Genomic DNA, 12,007 nt, shown 5'->3' with positions numbered 1-12,007 from the left:
GTGGAAGAAAATATCATTTGGGGTTCATGGTTTCAGAGATCTCAGTCCATAGAAGGCCAACTGCATAGTTCTGGGCCTCAGAATAACTGTTCTAAACATGTCAATCAGAATCAGAGAGAGTTCCACTCAGCAGGGACAAAATATAAACCTGAAAGTGGCCAGCCTCACTCTACCTGCTTCCAGTTATCACTTAATCCATACCAGTGAATTAATCTGATGATTATGTTACAATGCTCACAACCTAATAATTTCAATCAGAACATTTTTGCATTGTCTTTCACATGAACTTTTAAGGGATACATCATCTAAACCATAAAAAATACTGATTAGTTAAAAATCAGAATATTCACTCTGCCATCTCAAATTATCATAAAGAAAAATATTAAAAAAATTCACAACAGAATGCATGATAAATTCTACTTTATATAAATAATTCAGACATAAATAATAAAAAAATGAGAATGATACAATTGGAAAATTAAATAAGCTAAGATCATTGATTAGACTTAAGTCCAGATAGCCAAAACTGCCACTTTGATAGGTGCAGTAGAAGCAAAAGTTACAAAGTATATAATGAATGGCATTCACCTCTATACAAAGAACCCATAGGTCCTGAGTTTAAATTACATAAATTACTGAGGTTATAGTTTGCCAATGCTTATATCAAAACAACCAAAACCCAACTCATAACAAATGATGCCAAATCCAACCAAAGTTCATTCTGAGAACAATTTTATTATGGGTTCTTGTAACCTAATTAGGGAACCTCTGATCCCATGTTCCCAGAGGCCTGGGACCTGGACCATCTGCCTTAGAGCGCTGATTCCAGGTACCACAGTAAGGGGTTAACTTGACCATATCCACTGATCTTACAGTGAGCTTCCCGTGCACTATGCAGCATTGTTTAGTGTATGCAGCAAGAATAGAAATCCAGACAATCATTAGTTTTTGACAGTAGTTGGAAATCCTAAGTCAATAACTGATAGAGCATGCTGTGCTGGAAATTAATCCAGAGATAATATTCTATAATTATTTATGGACACTAAAACTAGTACTTAGAGCATTTTCTGTCCCTATGAATAAAATACTTCCTTTTCTTTTTTTTTCCCAAATATTTCATTTTAAGTTGATCTAGTATACTGTTTCCATATTTTTCTTAATCATCTTACTGTTTCTTGCTCTATCCTGGAAATATATTCTCAACATCTCAGTGGAAAAATTTACCTAGATCCTTTATCAATGGTCACCATTTTCTACAAATGTCCAAATAAAATAAAAACTAAAAGTATTATTAAAATATAAGTTTTATATACTTTAATAGATCATGTGAATGTGTAAATTAGAAATATTACAGAACTATGCCATCACAAGCAGTTAATTTTATTAATTATTTTGGGGCAAAAGGAAAAAGTAGGATTCCATTTTTTTAGCAATAAGGTATGAGATTTAAAAAAAATAAAATAAAAGGTAATTATGCAGTTTCATTTTGCTTTGTGAGCCTAAACATACTTATTCCTCACTAATTAAGTAGTCAGATCTATATTTAATTTTAGAAAAGAAGTTAGTATTATAACTATCGGTACTATAAGAATGTCCATCTCTTTAATATTTGATATTCAATGTAAAACTAAAGTGGAAAAAAAAAGAAACAAATAAGGAAATAGTATATTAAAGTTACGTCTGAAATGTTCAGCAATATGTAAGAGTGAGTGATCATGTATTGATGATGAATCTTATTGTTATGACTAATTTATAACAGCATAACCATACAGATTTGACATGACCAGAACCTATGCAGTCATAGACTCAAGGGAAGGGATATCAGAAATGACACTATTGTGGGCATTTTGTTTGTTTCTGTTTTTCAAAGTGTGAAGTTGAAATGAATAAATGATTGTGGCTGAATGTCAAGTCCAAAGCAAAATTCAGCACAGTCTTATTTAAAAGATAGTATTTATAAGACATTCAAATTTGAGAAAAAGGGATCTACACCATACAAAGGCACTGCTGGGTGCTATATATGTGAACAGTGGTAATTCCCAGGGACAAATGCGTCTTGAGAGAGGATAGAGCTATGCTTGGGCTCTGAATGAGAAGAATAGGATAAGGGTTACATCAGCAAAATGTGCTTGCTGAGGGAGAGAATTGGCAGGAACTTATGGATATGTAGGAAGAAAAAGAGGTCCTAGCAACATTTGTTGACTGGGAAGGACACTGGAGGAAGAAACCATGTAAATTTGCTGATGTAATGACTTCAGAGGATCTTCTACTACGGTGAGGGAATTGGGGCCAGTTAGTAAGAGCCATTTTCAGTAGCTCAGTAGTAGCATTCAGCTTCAAAGCTTCTTGCCAAGAAATCATTGGCAGCTGGAATTTATCACTGGGGAATTTATAAACAACAGTGCCTGTTAGTGTGGAAATGGTTTGGCAGCAAACTTTCTGAATAATTAAAACATTGCATCAGCCTGGGAGACCAAGAATCCATGTTGGAAGAAGCTATTGACCTGAGCTTGCCATATTCCTTGGGGAATGCTCTTTTACCTTCCTCACTTCACAAGCCAGAGCAGGGGCTAGTGATCTGTTACTAAGTAGGAGTCATCCAAAGAATATATCATTATCATTGCTATAGCTCAGGATTCCCAAAAATGACACCCTAAAGAAACACTTGGCATGTAAAACTGTTATCAAACTTATAATAAATCACAGTGGGCTTTTAAATATAGAATGAAAGTTTTGAAGCAGATTCATTGCACTGGCTACCAATCCCGGGGTGGGGGTACCTACTAAATGGTGGGTAGCAAGTATCATCACTATGCCAACCACTGGGAACAGGAGTCCAAATGCATCAGTCTACTGTTCCTCTGACTTCAATTTTTACAAATTACCTGGGTCTGGTAAGACAGAATACCCACGAAAGAAGTTAACTAAAGAGACCTTGCTAATCCCAGATGCCAGCAAGGGGCAGTAAAATCCCAGGATTTAAAAAAAACAAAAACAAAAACAAAAACCTGAGGTCATCTAGATATGAGTCCTCAGCTCAAGTTATATTTCAACACATTCCAGTTATTCTGAGAACTGCAAGCAAAAAGTGTGTGTTGGAGAGTGGGGGATGCTGGGTTGTCCAAGGCCACCCCAGAGATGATCCTGTAAATGCAAATATTTTTTATTAGCAGTTATATTTAGCTCTTCACTTTCAAGAATTTCTTAGGATACAGTAATTGCCAACAGAGTTTGCCATTACATGCTCTTGGGTTCATTTAGGACTCAGGGTTTGGGAAGTTCATTTATTTATTGAGCTGAGAAAAGATGATACATCTCATTATTATTTTAAAAACAGAAGATCTTATTTTATTTTCATAGGTTTTGAGTCCACGCTTTATTTTAAAATAAAAGGAACTATAAGTTTTCATAAAATAATCTGAATTTCTTTATTATTATGCTTCTCCTAAATTCTATAAGTCATCTATAATGTAGTTATGGAAGGATAAATGGAAATTTTTTATAAATATATTTCTAATTAATACATGCATATCCTATCTAAATTTCTTGATAACATGTTTTAACAATATTTAATAAAGAAAATATTTCCTTTTTCAGGATATCAGTTAATTTTAGTGTTCAAGACAATTTATTTTAAATAAAGATATAATAAAGTGACTAAAAATTGACATTTTGAAATTGACATTGAAAAATATTAGCTCAGGTTATTTTATGAATGACACATTTTTCTATTTCCTAATTTAAAACAATGACAAGAAATAATAGAACATTTTCCTATATAACTGTACTTTTGTATCACAGAAGTTAAATCAGTTCACAAATATTATAGCTCTTTCCTTTTTTGTCGCATAAGCTAGATTATATTTCCTGGATTCATGGTGGCTATACATTATAACATTTACAAGATCAAATATTCAAGTAATCTGCAAATATTCAAGTAATGGCACTTCCACAACCTATATTCTAAGTCATCCACAATATACTGTTCATTGGAATAACATGTTCATTGATAGAATAAGAAATACACACATTTTAAAATAATAATATAATTCAACATAAAATAGCAATTAGAGCAGTGACATTGAATAAACAACTATATTCAAAAACCAATAAGAACTTCAGTATGTTGTTTTTTAATAAAAATAGAATTACTAAAAGTCTGTTTATACTATGGTGTTATTTAAAATTCAAAAGCAAGTAAAATCTTAAAATATACACATATGGCAAATACATTTTATTTTTAAGCATCAAGATAATTAGTTGAATGGAAAGATAAGTCTCACTGACAGCCATGGATACCAGAAACATTTAAAAAATCATGATATTAATCACTTTTAAGATGAGATGTGGACAGAAGAAGGAAAATATAAAGATGGATGTAAATATTGTTAATATTTTAGTTGGTATGGATAGGTTAAATTTTTATTTCATTTTAATAAATTTATAAAGCAAAAGATAAATGCAAATTTTTAAAAAAAAATGATCAAATACTTTGGTAATAGATAAATTCTACTATTGAGATTGTATTAGTGGAGCTAGTTTCTTCTGTTCTATTTCCAAGTTGACTTTCTTCTTTCTTGACTCCCCACTTGTAGTAAGATTGACAGAAGTTCTGTCCCTGAACTCTCAGAAATTCTATTCGAAAAAATGTATGGTATTTTCAGTTATATGAAGACACAGAGACAAGACACAGAGGCGGGAAAGATGGTGAATGGCAAAGTGGCCAACCAGCCAACTTTATTTATATCAATATGTTACTTTAGGTCTTTGGCATTGTTATTACATATTGTTCATTGTCTTACTAGGCAGGTTTCAGACTTAGCAACATTATGCAGCTTATTCCTCAGTTACATACTAAATTGCAATGTGCAAAATTAGGAGCTTTATGTAGCTCTCAAGAAAGTCCATTGTATAAAGTAACTATTATGTGGGCAGGATTAGGCTCAGAGAAACATTGTGGTTGTCTAACAAGGGAGTTCCTTTCTTCCCAGGAGCTGTGTGCCTGAGATCAAGATTGAGGCTGATAAGACTTTAGTGACATTGCCACAGCAGCTAGATATGGCACATGTATTAGTTATCTTCCTAGTTCCTAGGAGAGACTGAAGGACATCCTAAGGGTGGGAAACAGACTGCCAGTTTGCTTGCCAGAGGAACCCTTCCCTGTATATTTCCATGGTCAGAATCCCTACACTTTCAGTGATTTGAAGAAAAAAAAATTACTTTGCATTTGTTTGCCAACAGATACATGACCCAATCATTAAATCTAAGGAACACGTTTTCTGATCAAACAGGCAATTTCCATATTTTTACATTTGGAAAATTACCATGCCCAAATCTTATATATCAAAACATGGAAGAGCTGTGGTTACTTGAAGGAAAATCAGGATTCAGTTAGTCAAAGATGACAATCAGACTCATGTCAGATATAATCAGAGCTTAAGATAGTTTTCACAAACTCTATTTTGCTCTATGACACAGACACATCCATAGAAATGTTTAAATATTGGGCATCAAAGGTCAAATGTCCACCAAAGGTTGAATGCCTCCTTTATTGATACTGGTTTCCACATTATATCAGGAAAAGAATTGCACCCTGTTCTGGGTACATCCTGATCTGTTCAATGTTCCATTTGATATTTCCTAAGGGCTATTGATTGTGTTAAACCACAGATGGAAAGGAAGTTTGAAAAAGTATTTGATGTATCCCAACACCTGATCTGGCCTATGTCTGTTGTACTTCTAAATAAGTGGTCTAGAGTAAAATCTTCTACTTATTTCAAGTAGAATCACATAGTTAATTTATCTGAAAAAAAAGTAATTATAAAATATTACTCAAAGTCTCTTCCAATTTATTTATTTTATTTGTTCATTCACTTAACAACTAACTGCATACCATGTATTTATAAGCATGTCTGTTCACACACACACACACACACACACACACACACACACACTTTATTTTCAGTGTTGGTAATAGAATGCAGGGCCTCACACATGCCAGGAAAGTATTCTACCTCTGAGTTACACTCTAGCCCTATTTTGTGTTATATTTAACCATGGTAGATATAGTGAAAAACAAAAATCACTAGCCCTAACCTCAATAAGTGTATAGAGTATATAGAACTTTCTAAGATTCTAAGAAAAAAAATAGAAGTTATTTGCTCATTTCTAGTCTTTATGCAAAAAGTATTTGCTAGTCATTGATCATATCTGTCAACATTTGTGTGTGACTGAGCTTTAGATACCTAGGCTTATAAGTATAGGGGAAAAGGAAGTACTGGGGATGTAAATGGAGCAAATTGCATTCTAAAAAGTGAATTGACATGATTTTTTTTAAATAAAAAAAGCTAAAACCAAAACAACAACAAAAAAAAAAAGAAAGAAAAGATAAACAAAACTTTACAAGGGCACTACAGAGCTAGTGTAGTTTGTTTCAGAACACAGGGAAAGGGAACTTAGGGCAGTCATTTGTTAGTGACCAAATATCTCTGTAGCAATGGCACTCTTCTATATTTTTTCTGTGCTCTTCACTCTCTCCATCACCCATTTATACTTTTCTTCTTTTTCCCTGTGCCTCCCAGATGCCTGAGGAAGCTGACACCTTCTCATCCTTGTTTCCACCTGGTTGCTGTGTATGAGGAGGGTTGGCTTGATATTCTTATAGGCTAAATAGAAAAAAAGTTAAATCTATTACCTTTGGGATATTTCTGATTAGCAGAGAAAGAGAATCTTTAGAGAATAGTGCTAAGGTGATGATAGCTTTCAACCTTAAGTGTTAAAATATTCCCATGAGAGGTCGGAGAGAACATTTCTTTCATAATCCTTGGGAAAAGCCACTATTGAAAAGGGATGAACAGATAAGGCAAATGCAGAATGCCTTAACAGGTAAGGGAGAGATTATTTCTATATTTGTTAGCTTACAGATGAATCATTGCAGATTAATGCAATGTATTTTAATAGATTTCTTGTGCACTGGCCACTCTCATATCCTCTGTGAATGGAAAGGATAATAAATAACACAATGTTTTAAAGGTTTATTGTTGTTACAGAAAATAAATGGAGTGAAATATAATATTTGGAATAAAGCAAACTTTTGAACTCAACAAATACTTTGTGAGCCCAGGTATGTGAAAAGCTGTCCTTGTTATATGGGAAGAGAAGGAGAGTTTCCGTCTTTACAGTTTGTACCCCTTCTTGAGATGCAGAGTTTGGAAAAGTTACAACACTTTTCACAGAAGTTGAATGGAAAGATAAGTCTCACCGACAGCCATGGATACCAGAAACATAGATTGTGTCTAATTGAAAATAGAGAAAAGGCTAGTAGAGAATAATGACCTTGTCAAAACTTCTAGAGAATGCCAACTTTTATATCTCCAAGTGACATATGTGAGTAGAGTAATACATTTTACAGCATAGAATTACTAATTTTACTTGTTTCTAAAATGATATAAAATGTAACTTGCTATTAATATACACCTGATATTTAGTTTAAGAAGCTGAATAATTATTTCTCAAATAAAATTTAGATCAAACATGAAAATGAGGAGGCTAAAAACTTCATTATGACATTATATAATGAAGATGAAATATAACATGGGTGGGGTGCTACTGAAATTATTTTGGATATAAATATCACCTTTTACTAAATATCTGTTCATTTCCAATCTTCTCTTTCACTATCTGTCCATTTGTGTCTTTAGTGTTCCACAATGTTCCTTCTTTCTGTCAAGGAAGAATAACAATTAAATATTAATTTCAGGACAGTTGGGGAAACAGGATATAGAAATCATAAGCAGTAATTATGGACTCCATGACAACGTTTTGGTTTTTAGACCAGGCTATTTACCAGGGTATCTCTGGTGGACAGCAGGAATCATAAGGCTCAGTGAGAAGCACAAAGAGGGTCCATTATATCACATTTCTCGCTTTTCAGGGTAAAGGAATTGGGACTGCCAGTTAATGTTCCCAGGATAAGGTAAATTCCACAAAGAAACAAAGTGAGAGGGATTCCTCCAAAGACAGAAGTCTAGTGTAATTGACTTGAGAATGGGTTACTCCTTTAAGAGAGCCTCCTTACAGAAAGCACTGTTTCTTACTGATGGTTTTGTAAGGCAACCTAAGAGCATTGCAGGACCCACCTGTCACTCTATCCCACCCTCATCTAGTCTCCACATTGTCTTGGTTGCTTTTCTTTCAGCTCTTCTCCATTGCCTACAACACCAACAAGTTGTGATTTTACTATTGCTTTGACCAGTGTAGCCATCCTAATTTGCCTCATCTTATTTGAAATGTTGAGGTCCATGTGGTAATTATCAGAAGATGTGCTACACAATACTAGACTCTCTTGCCTTTAGACATTGTAACCTATATTTATATTCCATTCATTTGGGAATCTGATGAAAGGTGTTAGCACTCCTCTGGAAAAAAGACACACACACACACACACACACAAAACAAACGAACAAAAACACACACACGTCATACACATAGAAATGCACAAAACCGTGAATTATCAGCTGGAGTGTAAAAAAATGTAAAGATTATTTTTCTGTACCTTAAAGGCCAAGGATTCTTTTTTTTCCCCAAGAAATGCTTAAGGGGACCATTTCCATGGGGGCAGACTTTCAGTGTCTTTTATGTAGCATGGTGGGAATGCTGATCACACATAATTTATTTCAGAACATGGAGCTGATTCCCCAACTTATATAAAATCAATCTGACTATAAGTAAATAACAGAAAGATCAGTAAGAGTAGAGAAGGGAAGAGGGGGTGGGAGGAAGAGGGGAGGGATGTATTAGAACAAATTATATTACATGCTTTTGTAATTATGTCATAGTATATTCTATTTTCATGTGTAATTCAAATGACCATCACATATTTGAGTACAATTATTTCATGATAGATGGTTCTTTTAAATGAATACAGGAGAATGATCTGGTGTCATGCTTAAGATGTCAAGACTCATTTTCCTTGCAATTTGAGATTTTTGACAAAGATCACACATTTCAAAGAGAATTAATTTTGTTTCTGTTCTTGACACCATAAAGTGAATGGATTAACTAGACATTTCCTTAAATACTTTTATTTTTAAGGAACAATGATACATTTCAAACCAATTGAGGAGAAAAAGTATTTACTATAGAAAAGGGGAAATACACATACAAGTAGGACTCAGTATCTCCTATAATTATGAGGTTCTGTGCTTAGACTGGCTAATGGCTCTAAACACAATGTATTGACAGTATGAACAGGAGTGGGAAGATCACAGTTGGACAGGCAAATATTCCATAATGTATTAAATACAGCATGTTTCATTTTATAGGTTTAATTCTATACAGGATCCTTTGTGATAATGTCATCCTGACAAGAATGATCTAGAAAAAAATGTAGCCTATGATGCTATGATGACATGTTTCACCATTCAAAAAAAATATTAATTGAAGAAACAGCCTTTCAAAGTTGAATATGATCACAAATTTTCCCAGGACAGAAAATAAATTGAACAAAATAATATCATTTAATATTTATTTCACTATCCCCCTCCGTGAAACTCCATCTACTTTCCTCTTCTGAACCTTTGCTCTGTCCTGAGAATGTGGGATTTTCATGCATTTGGATAATAAAAATCATAGGAAATTACAAGCTTGATCTAGTCTTATACCGGCTTCCTCATGATATCCCTCCAAATTACCCTGGATCATAAGCTAAGTACTTGAAATTATAAAAAGATGAACTACTGAACGGTATAATGTAGCCCCTTCATTTTAATGTAATCTCAGAGACTCAGAATACTCTATGGAGTATTTTTTCAGAATGAGAAGATGTCTAGAAATTGTAACATTGGTGTGAGATATTGCTATGTAAAATTATGTAAAAACATTAATTTTTTCCATTAGTGTATGTCACATGCAAAATGTTATCAAGGAGTTACAAGATACCAGCAGATTATTTAGAGATTATCATTGTTTCTTATTCCTCTCTTCACAAAGCCATTCATGGAACAAAATATAGCCTTTTATACATTTTCAAAAACATTTGTATCAATGTATATAATTCATGTGTCATGTATAAATATAAGTATAGATAAGACATTTTATGTAATAGAGATTGAGTGACTTTATATCTACATATCTTAAATGTAAAGTAATACACCATGAGCCCTCAAGATTTATTAAACATGAAAAAATAAAGACATATTTAAAAGACTTGTATGTCTTAGTTCTCCATTCACCATATAGGAAGAAATGGTCACAAAAAGGCTAAGAAGGGCTTATGTTCGGAGAATACTGTAGTAATTTATTACACTAATAAGCTTGTTTCAGACCAATATAGACCTTATGAAGTATTCATTGAAATTTGAAGAATAAAGTGTTGAGGTAACATTTTAATAAACCACAATTAGAATGTCTCTGATGAAGAACATTTATTTTTACTTAAGATATTCCATAACATTATTTGGCACATGATAAATTAATACCTTTATTTTCACAGGAAAACCATCTCGTACTCTCCCCTTTTCTTCACTCATGAAATCATGCACCTGAACAATAATGTGACAGAGTTCATTCTGCTTGGTTTGACACAGGACCCTGTTAGGAAGAAAATCGTGTTTGTAATTTTTTCCTTTTTCTACTTGGGGACATTGATGGGTAACTTGCTAATTATGATCACCATCAAGACTAATCGGGCACTTGGCAGTCCAATGTACTTCTTCCTTTTCTATTTATCCTTATCTGACACCTGCTTATCTACTTCCATAGCCCCTAGAGTGATGGTGGATGCCCTTTCGATAAGGACCACTATTTCTTTCAGTGAGTGTATAATCCAAGTCTTTTCATTGCATTTCTTTGGCTGCCTGGAGATCTTCATCCTCATCCTCATGGCCGTTGACCGCTATGTGGCCATCTGTAAGCCCCTGCACTACATGACCATCATGAGGCGCCGGGTCTGCAGTGTGTTGGTGGCTATGGCCTGGGTGGGGTCCTGTGTGCATTCTTCAGCTCAGATTTTTCTTGCTTTGCGTTTGCCTTTCTGTGGTCCCAATGAAATTGATCACTACTTCTGTGACTTGGAACCCTTGTTGAAGCTCTCCTGTACAGACACATATATGACCAACCTCCTCCTGGTGTCCAACAGTGGGGCCATTTGTACAGTGAGTTTTGTTGTGCTCATGTTCTCCTATGTCATCATCTTGCATTCGCTGAGACACCACAGTGCAGAAGGGAGGAGAAAGGCCCTCTCCACCTGCATCTCCCACATCATCGTGGTCATCTTGTTCTTTGGACCTTGCATATTTATATATACACGGCCTGCGACCACCTTCCCCATGGATAAGATGATAGCTGTGTTTTACACCATCGGAACACCTTTGCTCAACCCTCTGATTTACACACTGAGGAATGCAGAAGTGAAAAATGCAATGAGGAAGTTGTGGAGCAAGAAATTGGTCTCTGATGACATGAGATAAATAAAGATTTGAAACCTTTATATTGACTTAGAAGTCAATATAAAATATTACTTTCTTGTTATGCATGTAGTTCCTTCGGAAAAATAGGCATCATGAGCATATACACTGCTTGAGAAGGAGCTGTTTTTATTTGGAGGAAGAGACACAGCAGTAGGTACTAATATTTGTGTAAGGCTCTTGTTGCTCTTCCTGCTGAGTGTCTCCATGTCTCTGCCAATGTAGTGACACTTGTGGTTCAAGCCAGTGTTTTCCTGCCCTTCCTCATGTTGAGTTCTCATGTTTTCTACTGACAGTTACCAATCTGCATCCAGAGCCTGTCATTTCCCTCTTCCAAATGATTTGCCTTTCTTTTTTTTTTTTTTTTTAATTTTTTATTGTTGGTTGTTCAAAACATTACATAGTATGATTTGCCTTTCTTAGACATTGTTTTCTCATCATGTTTCATTAGGAACCTTCAATTTGTTTGTTTTTCTTGATTCAGATGAATGTACTAGATTTCATTATTTTTATTTGTGGGTCTGTGTGTGTGTGTGCTCATG

The 12,007-nt window shown here is 34.3% G+C and overlaps 1 protein-coding gene across 1 annotated transcript; it reads left to right on the top strand.

The window, feature by feature from the left end:
• Positions 1–10,535: 10,535 nt before the first annotated feature.
• On the top strand, positions 10,536–11,468 carry LOC124078368 (olfactory receptor 4C16-like). Its single transcript, XM_046423121.1, has one exon. It carries the CDS (start codon positions 10,536–10,538, stop codon positions 11,466–11,468), a length of 933 nt encoding a protein of 310 aa, XP_046279077.1.
• The last annotated feature ends 539 nt before the right edge of the window (positions 11,469–12,007 follow it).

Source organism: Marmota monax, unplaced genomic scaffold (assembly GCF_021218885.2).
Source record: "Marmota monax isolate L192 unplaced genomic scaffold, Marmota_monax_Labrador192_F-V1.1 WCK01_AAM20220418_F8-fsc00441, whole genome shotgun sequence".
Lineage (NCBI taxonomy): Eukaryota > Metazoa > Chordata > Mammalia > Rodentia > Sciuridae > Marmota > Marmota monax.
The sequence above is the reverse complement of the archived record's forward strand: the minus strand, read 5'-3'. Positions and strand labels throughout refer to the sequence as shown.

Excerpts from the sequence above, each read along its gene's own strand:
- LOC124078368 (XM_046423121.1), top strand. The coding sequence starts at position 10,536 with ATGCACCTGAACAATAATGTGACAGAGTTCATTCTGCTTGGTTTGACA.